This window comes from Drosophila subpulchrella, chromosome 3L, assembly GCF_014743375.2.
Source record: "Drosophila subpulchrella strain 33 F10 #4 breed RU33 chromosome 3L, RU_Dsub_v1.1 Primary Assembly, whole genome shotgun sequence".
NCBI lineage: Eukaryota > Metazoa > Arthropoda > Insecta > Diptera > Drosophilidae > Drosophila > Drosophila subpulchrella.
The window spans coordinates 11,840,321-11,850,406 of NC_050612.1; the positions used below are offsets into that span (position 1 = coordinate 11,840,321).

Below are 10,086 nucleotides of genomic sequence, written 5' to 3' on the forward strand. Positions count from 1 at the left end.
AAACCAAAACAAAGGCATGTCCTGAATCACCTGTTCGTTTTCACACTGTCCAGCCAAGTAATCCGCAAGATCCTGCCATGGCCGGTGCTCCCAACTGGCTCCATGTGGACACGGAGGACGAGAGTCCTTCGCCGCATCTCACCACCCTCTCCAGCTGCATGGCCTTGAGCGATGTCCAGTGCGACGGATATGTCCGCCTGCTGGCGGCGGACATTTCCTTGGACGACGCCGCCGAGGAGCCCAGTGCCACCTTGAAGGTTTTCCGGGGACTCAAGCTCAAGCAGGAGCAGCCGCTGCCGGGGATTCCCACGGCCATCGAAAGTCTCTACATCGATGAAACGGAACCGAAAACACCGGGTATGAGAAAGTACTACCACATAGAAAAGTGATTTTATTAGAGCATTATGAGGTTACTCCATTCTGAAAGGCCAATGTATTTTATTTTATAATATGAACTAATGAAAGATCCTAAAAAACTGATGTGCTGATATTATTACCCCAACTTCCACCACAAATTCTATTAAATTTCCAGTTATTGCCGTGGCCATCGCCGAGTCAGTGCTCTTCTATCGCCACCTGAAGCCTTACTTCAAGTACACGATTCCCGCCCTGGAGTCCGAGGACCTCGAGCTGGAGGTGTGGCGCAAGCTGCCGGTAATGAAGTCGAGCTCACATCCTGCCCTGCTGGAATCCCTGCGGAACATTGACCACTCCAACCTGTCGCGGAAATCGCAGCGACTTCTGCAAATGAGCGAGGAGGAGCGCGAGGACTTCATCGCCACCCACAAGGACTCGCCGGTGGGTCGAGTGGGCAGTATCGTGGCCATGTGCTGCCTGAAGCGCATCTCCAGCGATGCCAATCCCCCCTCCCACCTGGTACTAGCCACCGATTCCGGACACATCCTGATCCTGGAGCCACAGGGCTTCAACCTGGTTTTCAAGGGCAGGACCTGCGACGATGAGACCGCCGTGCCGAGCCTCATCTCAGTCCAGGGAACCTTCGAGACGGACTTCTGCATCGTGGTGGCCACACGGAATGGCGGTGTCTACCTGCTGCGAAAGACCCAATCCGAGGGCCAGGAGATCTTCAAGCTGGGCATTCCCCTTACCGGAGTGCTGCTCCTACCCATCGACCAAACGATCATCGCCTCCACAATGGACAATCGCTATCTGTGCTACTCGAAGCGGGGCAAGCTGTTGCATCAGGTGCAACTGGCCGATCTGCCCGTCTGCCTACTTCCGCTGCCCATGACCCATTTGGGGCTCACCCTGGTGGCCATCGCTCTCAGAGGGGGCGTGGTCAAGTTCTATCTGCAACGCTACCTGGTCGATGAGTTCTCCCTGGACGAGTCGGTGGATGCCATGGTGTACGGCCGGATGGGCATGGAGGATCACGTCCTCACTCTCGTCACACAGTCCGGCGGGATTGTGGTTAAGATCTTGAGACGGGTGTCCCGGTTTGAGCCCAAGCTCGCAGATCTGGGGAACAAGCGATCGGGCAGCGATAACAAATCCATCGCGGATGCCTCGATTCTGGACAAGCCCAAGAAGAGCTCCATCTTTGTGGAGCAGGCGGCGCGGGAAAAGCAGCAGGCCAAGTGTAAGTATGATGTGTTAAAGAAATTAAAGAATAAGTTTGGTTATTGCGATGATAATAGTTTATTATTTGAACAAAATAGAAAAAAGGCGAAATTATAAATTAACAAAATGATATTGGAAACTTTCTTAAAATGTGTTAGAAAATTGTTTAATTCTGCATAACTCTTATAGCGTGGAAATCTTCAAATATTTAAGATAAAATAACACAAAACATTGTTATTAGGTGGCGTATTAATAATGAAAAGTTTTTGTTGTCCCTATAATCGAAAAATATTGTCTTTGATATTAGGTTGCGTGGTTTTCCATAAGTAAAGTACTAGATATGATAGCGGTTGAAATACCCATGAATTTAGATAAGAAAATGATTCAGGTTAGTGAAAATCCTAGAACTGAGTAATCGCACACTTTTTATACCCGTTACTCGTAGAGTAAAAGGGTATACTAGATTCGTCGGAAAGTATGTAACAGGCAGAAGGAAGCGTTTCCGACCCCATAAAGTATATATATTCTTGATCAGGATCACTAGCCGAGTCGATCTAGCCATGTCCGTCTGTCCGTCTGTCCGTCTGTCCGTCTGTCCGTCTGTCCGTCTGTCCGTCTGTCCGTCTGTCCGTCTGTCCGTATGAACGCTGAGATCTTGGAAACTATAAGAGCTACAATACTGGGATTAGGCATGCAGATTCCTGAGATTCCTGCGCAGCGCAAGTTTGTTTCAAAAGAGTGCCACGCCCACTCTAACGCCCACAAACCGCCCAAAACTGTGGCTCCTACAGTTTTGATGCTAGAACAAAAATTTTAACTGAAATGTATTGTTCTCATCAATACCTACCGACTGACCTAAAAAAAGTTTGCCACGCCCACTTTAACGCCCACAAACCGCCCACAAACTTCAAAAATTCGTAAATATGAACGCGGATATCTCGGAAAATATCAAAGATAGAGAAACGAGATTTCAGATTTAGATTCCGTAGGCTTGAGCGCAGCGCAAGTTTGTTACGCGAATATGCCACGCCCACTCTAACGCCCACAAACCGTCGAAATCTATGGCGCCCACAATTTTTATGCTACATAAAAAATGTTAACTGAAATGTATTGGTCTCGTCAATACCTATCGATTGATCTAAAAAAAGTTTGCCACGCCCACTCTAACGCCCACAATTTTCGTGCTAGATAAAAAATTTAAACTGAAATGTATTGGTCTCGTCAATACCTATCGATTGATTTAAAAAAAACTTTGCCACGCCCACTCTAACGCCCACAACGCTTAAATCTGTCTACCGCCGGTAGGTGGCGCATTTGCTGCTTGCATATCTCCATTTTCCTTTGGTCCCTTTAGCTGAGTAACGGGTATCTGATAGTCGAGGAACTCGACTATAGCGTTCTTCCTTGTTCAATGTTCAAGTTGTTGTCTTTGATTTCACTGCTTTTACCAGAACCGCAGAATTTAATAAACTGAAAAAGTTTATCTTAATCTTATAAAGTAAGTTTCGTTATACAAAACTCTTTTTACCTTACATGGCTAGATTTCAGCTTATTTTAGTTGCTCCTTTAAATGATAAAATATTTAAATTACCCTGTTCCAGCAACCTATGGAAGTTTTCAGGTGGAGCTCTGGCGCCTGCGGCACACGGCAGCGCGGGCGACCATCGATGCCATCAACTCCTCGGAAAGCACGATTTCCGGGGATCTGACCCACGCCCCCGTGAAACTATCCGCCGAGGTCTGTGGCAGTGGACCTGCGTTTCGCCTCTACCTCACCGTTCAGAACCTGTCCACCTTCAAAATGGCCTCCAACCTGGTGGTTCTCCTCCACGCGGACAGACGCCACTATACCATTCCGCAGACTCTGGCCCGACTGCCCAGCGTCCTACCGGGAGTGCCCCTGCGAGTGGACTTTGAAGTGGTGGCAGTGCTGGATCCCATGGACAAACTGCCTCCGGCCAGCCTAACCCCGGATAACTCCCTGATTCGGGTAATGCTGATGAAGGCTGGTCAGGCCAAGCCCCTCATCGCAGCCGCCGTTTCCATGCCCCAATCCGAGGCAGCCTTCTAAACAGGATAGGTACATACGCAACTATGATTTCTGATTTTCATTATAAGATTTCGAGTTTATTTGGCAGATGAAGAATAATCCTAAGTCCTAGGCGTACTTGGGGGCGTACTTCTCGTACACCTTCACGTAGGCCTCCTTGGCTGCCTCCTTGGACAGACCCTTGTGGGCACTCCAGGCCTCGTACATGGCCTTCTTCTTGAGATCCAGGATGCCGGGCTTGTCGATGTTCACATCGCCAACGGTGGCCTGTTTGAACAGACCGTAGAACTCCAGGAACTCGGAGTCGGTGGGCTTCTTGGAGAAGTTCTTGGCGAGTTCGGCGGCTTCCTCAAAGTTGACCATGTTGCTGGATTTACGAGTGATACTAAGTAATATCTCCCCTCCGACGGCTGCCTTTTATAGGCCCCTTTCAGTTGATATTACGAAATTCAATTAATTTAAATACGGTCAGGTGCATTGCCTAATTTAATATCTATATTTAGAGACCGCAACCGCCTTATGGAAACTTTAATTAATATTTTTGTTGGTAACGTTGACGGTAGATAATACTATCTCTAGAGAAGGCCGAAGTACTATTCTTAGTAACAGATCGGGCGACTTTTCCATTATAACATATGATAGGTGCTGACTCACGTGAATTGTGTGTAAAAGCATATTGCATGACTGTTGAGAACCGGGACTGGCCATTAATTAAGGTATTGCCCCGTTGGCTATCCAGATTTCAGTATATGCTGCGGCTCGGCCTAATCAATCAACCAGATAATGGGTACATAGCATTGTGCATATGGCTCACTCAATTTTTGGCAAGTGCAAGTGCGCTGATAAGCTGCCGTCTGACTAATTATATATTTCAGTGCCCCTAAGAGGAACTCTCACTTTTCATGATTACCGAAATGTATATACCTTTGCGATAAGCCCAAGTGGGAACTACAGTTGCAGTGGGGGCCTGATAAGATTAGCGAAAGGCGTGAGCCATGTTTGCCAATATATAAACGGTGTTCACGTCGAAATCTGCACAGATTGTTTTTGTTTACCGAAACCAACTAGCTACCAACATGCCCACCGTAAGTGTTACAAACCCAAAATCATCTGATCGATTGTGTAACAATTCCGTTTGGTACTTTCAGTTTGAGGAGATCGTCGAGAAGGCCAAGAACTTCAAGAACCTGCCCAGCAAGGAGGAGTTCCTCGAGTTCTACGGCTACTACAAGCAGGCCACCGTGGGCGACTGCAACATCGAGGAGCCGGAGGATGAGGAGAAGAAGGCCCGCTACAACGCCTGGAAGAGCAAGGCCGGTCTGACCGCCGACGATGCCAAGGCCTACTACATTGAGGTCTACAAGAAGTACGCCCCCCAGTACGAATAAGCAGTGCATTTCCCTGGCGAACCCTAGTCCTAGACACTTTCCTGTGACCATTCTAACGATGCATGTGAATAGTTGTTGTAACTCTATGTATTTATTGTAATTTTATAATAAACCAAACACCTTTGCATTTAAAGTGAATGAACTCGCTATTAACTCCAAATTTTCCACCCAATTTGCCGAATGCGATCATATGACCCACTCCAAAATTATCTTAATCTGATTAGACGCTTGTAAAGTGGAAGTATAAATATAGAAAAATAAATAAATACATTTTCGTGATGTAGTGGTTCTGTGGTAAAGATATGATGATTAATAAAATATTACAGAAAAAATTAATTGTTTGGTATTATTATAGTAACTTTACTGTTCATTAAATTTTTATCTCTTTTCAAAACAATACAGTGGGTATTGTTTATCCTACATCACGTATTGGATTGCCCATCGTCTGCATTAACTAATCTGGACTATCTACGTCTCAATTCTGGTTAACGTTAAAACGTCTCATATTTCGAACTACTCTTGATTTTTGGTAAGAAAATAAAATATACAGGTTCATCTGGTCATCACGTTCCGAAGAATCCGTCACATGGCACTTAGAGGAAGTTATTGTGGATTACTTTGGAGTAAGGCCCAGTACCTTGAACAAATTCAAGCTTATTAAAGAAATACTAGCCGAGTTTTTATATGGAATTATAATTTAATCATATTTGTATTAAAAATAAAATATATTTATATTTATAATATAAATATTTTTTAAACCAATATATAAGGAAACATTTCCGGGTTTGTTGCCATAATCTTTTACTTATTTTTGGGAACCAGTTACTCATGTCTAAGATTTCTTTCTTATTGATATGATTCACCGAATTTAAAATATATAATCAAAATTATAATAAAGTAAGTATTTCCGGTGAATACAAAACCACAAAACGGAACGAAGTTATAAGATTAGAACTGGATTTCTAACAAAACATAAATATACATTTTTTAAAAACAATCATATCCCATATTTATTCAGCTAAAAGAGATTTTGCTACATCAAATTTGGAAACTGCTTGTTTTAAAATAAAATATATAGTTTATATCAAGTTGTATTTTATTTTGCCAAAATGCATAGGTTTATTTACTAAAACTCTTTTTTACACAAATGTTTTACAGAATAAGAGCATACTTTTAGGATGTTCATGCTAACCGTGAATATTGGCGAAAATGTAATTATTAAGAATGCTATATTTGCGCATACTTTGACTCCTTGGAAATATTAATTATAAAAAGTTTTAGGCAATCAGCTTTGAATAAATTTACCTATAAATTAATAATATTTAAGTGTGATAATTGATTGTTATTTATCCACAGGATTAATGCTATTCCAATCATTGAATGTTAGCGATGGAAATTATTCAGGTCAATTATAATACAATTTCTAACTTCATTTAATATACTAACTAAAAAGGGGGACAATCCAGCAATAAACAGCTGATGCTGACCAAGAAGCCACGTATATGCAGTAATGGATTTATGCCATTTTATAATCTTTTAGATTATTACCTCGTACCTAAGAGTTCGTCATTATTTATGGCTAATCGTAAAAGTTTTTCAGTCCAGAGACGTATCGCCGGTGAATCCACCTAAAGAACGCCCTTGGTTTCTAAAACATGAAATAAACGATAAGTGTATCCGGGGGCTATCTCCAATATCGCTACCTTTGACAATGTCGCTCGCTTGTAGTTGGGCAACGAAATTAGCGAAATAAAGATATTGATATCTGCTGATTACCAGCACAATGGGAATATTTGACTTGGATCAATAAACTAACTAGAATGAAAGGCTTTTAAAGCTTTATAAGCGCGACTGAAAGACCTAGAAGTATTCAAACGTCTTTGCCTTTTCCAGTGGTAAGCACATTAGCAAGGAATCCTTGTTGCTGAACCACATTAATTTCGACTTTTTTTTCATCTTTAGCATTACCAACAAGAATCCAATTTTGACAACATGGTGTCCGTAAGTATTCTGCAGTATGGATATAAATTACTAAGAGCATTACCAATCGGAAAAATAGAGTTTGGTGGAAGATCATGGGAAAAGACCAGTCTTTAAAGATATTAAAGTGTTTTCTATCCAATTGTTTGAGTTAGGATAGTTTTCGGGCTATGACAGATTGCTTTAATAGTTTTGTATTCCAAAACAGTTCGAAGAAGCCTCTGAACTCGCCAAGAAGTTCACCAAGAAGCCCACCGATGCCGAGTTCCTGGAGTTCTACGGTCTCTTCAAGCAGGCCACCGTTGGCGATGTGAACATCGAGAAGCCCGGCGCTCTGGCTCTGAAGGACAAGGCCAAGTATGAGGCCTGGAGCTCCAACAAGGGTCTCTCGAAGGAGGCCGCCAAGGAGGCCTACGTGAAGGTGTACGAGAAGTACGCTCCCAAGTACGCCTAAACGGGTATCTGATTCTGGACCCCCCATTCACCTGCGACTACTTAGTTGAGCAATAAAGATAATCCAAGATATTAGCAATAATCAGGTGTTTGTCCCGCTGAGCGGCTTTTTATTGGAGCTTTCGTGCATTATATAGCCCATTCCCCGGACCCCTGAATCCGGTGGGTTTTTGCGATTGGAGGACCGCTCGAACTTCGATCCGAACACGATTACGTGGCTACGCTTCGGTTTGGTTTGGTGGTTTATCATCGAATCGGCACTGTTATCAGTGGGCCTGCATTATCACCACCGCCATTGCCTAACCCACTCGAGCGAAAGCTCCCTGATCCACTGAGAATTCTACGGGAGCCGCTCTCGCTCACCGTACTTCTCACCGGGGAGAAGCTTTCTCGTTGAGGGCGATCGTGCGATATGGAATGACTTAAATTGAAAGTCACCGCCAGATTGGAATTCAGACACTGTTTAGTTCTGTGACAGCCAACACAAAAGTAAGTCCCCAGTTTAAATTGCCCGCAGCCTGCATTCAATTACCCCAAAGACCCTATCCACCTATCGGTGCCCACTAATTGTGGTTGTGACACATAAAGTACTCATTTAGATAGAGGTAACCCGTGCCAATTTCGACACCTGCAACATTCAATTATGGAAAATTATATGCTATCAGCACTGAGGAAAAATAATGTGAAAATTAGTCGAATTTAATAACAACAAATATACATTCTGGAACATACTGTCCAGATCTTTTTGACTTTTAAGTCATTGTGACTGTTGCCTTTAAAATAAAAGAGTATTATCAAGTATATTATACAGCCCATTATTGGATTGGAAGCTTTGTTACCATAAATTTGCATGGCCATATTTGTCAGGTATTTCGTTCAGTGCTCGACACGTACAATGCCCACGCCCAAATCCATATTGGTCAAAACTCGCCGAGCAAACTCGGCCGCTAACGGTTGTCTGCTCCCTTTAGAAAATTCTCAGCCCAGAGCCAGGTATTTGCGTCTTCTGCTTCCGCAGCATAGATTCTCCAAGTTCTGCCCGAATTATGTATTTCTGCTGGGAGAAAGTCGGACAAGTGTGAGGGCCTGGGCCGGCAAACATCCATTAGTTTTTCGAGATCGCCCGACGGGGCCAAAGTTCAAGCCCACCTGGCTCTGTTTGGCACACGCCAGCCTCTCCATTCGGAACTGGTTTTAATTATTACGCTAATAAACATTAAACTAAGCGCTTTATAAACATAGCTAATTTAACTTTTTTATAATTCCACTACTTGCAGATAAAATCTAACCCAGAATGTCCCTCTCCGAGGTAAGTACTTGTTCCGAAATATTCCGCTCTGATCGCGACAGACTATAAAATTTAGCAGTGCGATAAGGCAGCGGCTAATCACCTGTTCGATTGCCTTACACTGAGAAAGAAATTGTTTTTTTTTAAGAGTAATTTATTCTTAATACATATATATGTAGATATATATTTTCAGAGGTCTATATCGTGAAATGACTTAAGGTTAATCTTCAGTTAATATGTGTTAATATTATTCTGTTCTATTTTTGTAGACAATCTGCTTTTTATATACACCTATATTTCGTTATTTTCGAGAGGTATACTCGATTTTCATTTTTTAAAACAATTTTATTTTGTTTAGCGTATATAAATAATGATTTTATTTATATATGTATTTTTATATATAGACCAATATTAAATTATTGGTCATTTGGAAGCAAATACAGAGGATAACGATGTATTTTTTAATAAACAAAATTTTTTTCCGAGTAACTGATGATTTAAAGATTTGATTGAAGTGCCCTATAGATTGGTTGAACTGTTATTCATATATCACTTCTATTTTTCCCCAGCAATTCAACGCCGCCGCCGAGAAGGTGAAGAGCCTGACCAAGCGTCCCAGCGACGACGAGTTCCTGGAGCTGTACGCCCTGTTCAAGCAGGCCAGCGTGGGCGACAACGATACCGCCAAGCCGGGTTTCCTGGACCTCAAGGGCAAGGCCAAGTGGGAGGCCTGGAACAACCAGAAGGGCAAGAGCAGCGAGGCCGCCCAGCAGGAGTACGTCACCTTCGTCGCGGGTCTGGTGGCCAAGTACGCCTAGAAAGGGTACCAAAAACCAGCAATTATCGATCTTAAAACCAACCACAGACTATACTATGTAGTGTTACCTATAATGCGGAATAAACGTTGTATGTTAATTTTGTACTAAAAGATGTTGACCCCATGACTCAAGTGTTGCATTCGCTTAGCCCTGGGCTGTTTACCTGGCAAATAGAGGAAGTGGCTGCACCGATTCTCTGTACTTTGCACCACCAGTGGCGCTTGTTAGCGGCGCATCGTTAATGGATCTTCGAGTGTGTTTGCCCAAACCTCCGGCGGCGGTCAAAGTCTCCGGAAAAACATATCCGAAATCGGCGACCTTGAGGTCTTCATTTATATCCGCTTAAGGCGCATTAGATGTTATCGAAAAGCTCTCGATAATAAGCCACGATTTTCCGTGATTTAAATGGCATTAAATGCTTTAAATGCATTCGCAACATTACAACTGCCGGTAGCAACATGTTGCTGGTTGCCAATTGCTGAAGCAACAGGTGAAGCAGGAGAAGAAGAAGCAGGCACAGAAGGAGAG

The 10,086-nt window shown here is 43.1% G+C and overlaps 5 protein-coding genes across 6 annotated transcripts; 4 read left to right on the forward strand and 1 right to left on the reverse strand.

Annotated features, from left to right (window-relative positions):
• Positions 1–49: 49 nt before the first annotated feature.
• Positions 50–3,828, forward strand: LOC119553461 (Bardet-Biedl syndrome 1 protein homolog). The gene is made up of 4 exons (XM_037863864.1): positions 50–357; positions 533–1,600; positions 3,183–3,661; positions 3,720–3,828. The coding sequence occupies exons 1-3, from the start codon at positions 78–80 to the stop codon at positions 3,650–3,652; spliced, it is 1,818 nt and encodes a 605-aa protein (XP_037719792.1). The 5' UTR covers positions 50–77; the 3' UTR covers positions 3,653–3,661; positions 3,720–3,828.
• LOC119553462 (acyl-CoA-binding protein) lies at positions 3,721–4,008 on the reverse strand. The gene has a single exon (XM_037863865.1). The coding sequence runs from the start codon at positions 3,992–3,994 to the stop codon at positions 3,740–3,742; it is 255 nt and encodes an 84-aa protein (XP_037719793.1). The 5' UTR covers positions 3,995–4,008; the 3' UTR covers positions 3,721–3,739.
• Positions 4,009–4,415: 407 nt separating this feature from the next.
• On the forward strand, positions 4,416–5,212 carry LOC119553463 (acyl-CoA-binding protein). The gene is made up of 2 exons (XM_037863866.1): positions 4,416–4,716; positions 4,780–5,212. The coding sequence occupies exons 1-2, from the start codon at positions 4,708–4,710 to the stop codon at positions 5,017–5,019; spliced, it is 249 nt and encodes an 82-aa protein (XP_037719794.1). The 5' UTR covers positions 4,416–4,707; the 3' UTR covers positions 5,020–5,212.
• A 1,645-nt stretch (positions 5,213–6,857) lies between these two features.
• LOC119554788 (acyl-CoA-binding protein) lies at positions 6,858–7,534 on the forward strand. The gene is made up of 3 exons (XM_037865835.1): positions 6,858–6,914; positions 6,982–7,020; positions 7,208–7,534. Exons 2-3 carry the CDS (start codon positions 7,012–7,014, stop codon positions 7,451–7,453), a joined length of 255 nt encoding a protein of 84 aa, XP_037721763.1. The 5' UTR covers positions 6,858–6,914; positions 6,982–7,011; the 3' UTR covers positions 7,454–7,534.
• A 292-nt stretch (positions 7,535–7,826) lies between these two features.
• Positions 7,827–9,668, forward strand: LOC119554787 (acyl-CoA-binding protein homolog). Of its 2 annotated transcripts, none has more exons than XM_037865833.1 (3): positions 7,827–7,941; positions 8,730–8,761; positions 9,310–9,668. In XM_037865833.1, exons 2-3 carry the CDS (start codon positions 8,747–8,749, stop codon positions 9,556–9,558), a joined length of 264 nt encoding a protein of 87 aa, XP_037721761.1. In that variant the 5' UTR covers positions 7,827–7,941; positions 8,730–8,746; the 3' UTR covers positions 9,559–9,668. The 2 variants fall into 2 exon arrangements, with proteins under 2 accessions (XP_037721761.1, XP_037721762.1); XM_037865834.1 differs by lacking the exon at positions 7,827–7,941 and adding an exon at positions 7,980–8,057.
• Positions 9,669–10,086: the final 418 nt, after the last annotated feature.

Coding starts and splice junctions, on each gene's coding strand:
- LOC119553461 (XM_037863864.1), top strand. CDS start 78: ATGGCCGGTGCTCCCAACTGGCTCCATGTGGACACGGAGGACGAGAGT. Junction 358..532: donor AACGGAACCGAAAACACCGG/GTATGAGAAAGT, acceptor TTAAATTTCCAG/TTATTGCCGTGGCCATCGCC. Junction 1,601..3,182: donor GGAAAAGCAGCAGGCCAAGT/GTAAGTATGATG, acceptor ACCCTGTTCCAG/CAACCTATGGAAGTTTTCAG.
- LOC119553462 (XM_037863865.1), bottom strand. CDS start 3,994: ATGGTCAACTTTGAGGAAGCCGCCGAACTCGCCAAGAACTTCTCCAAG.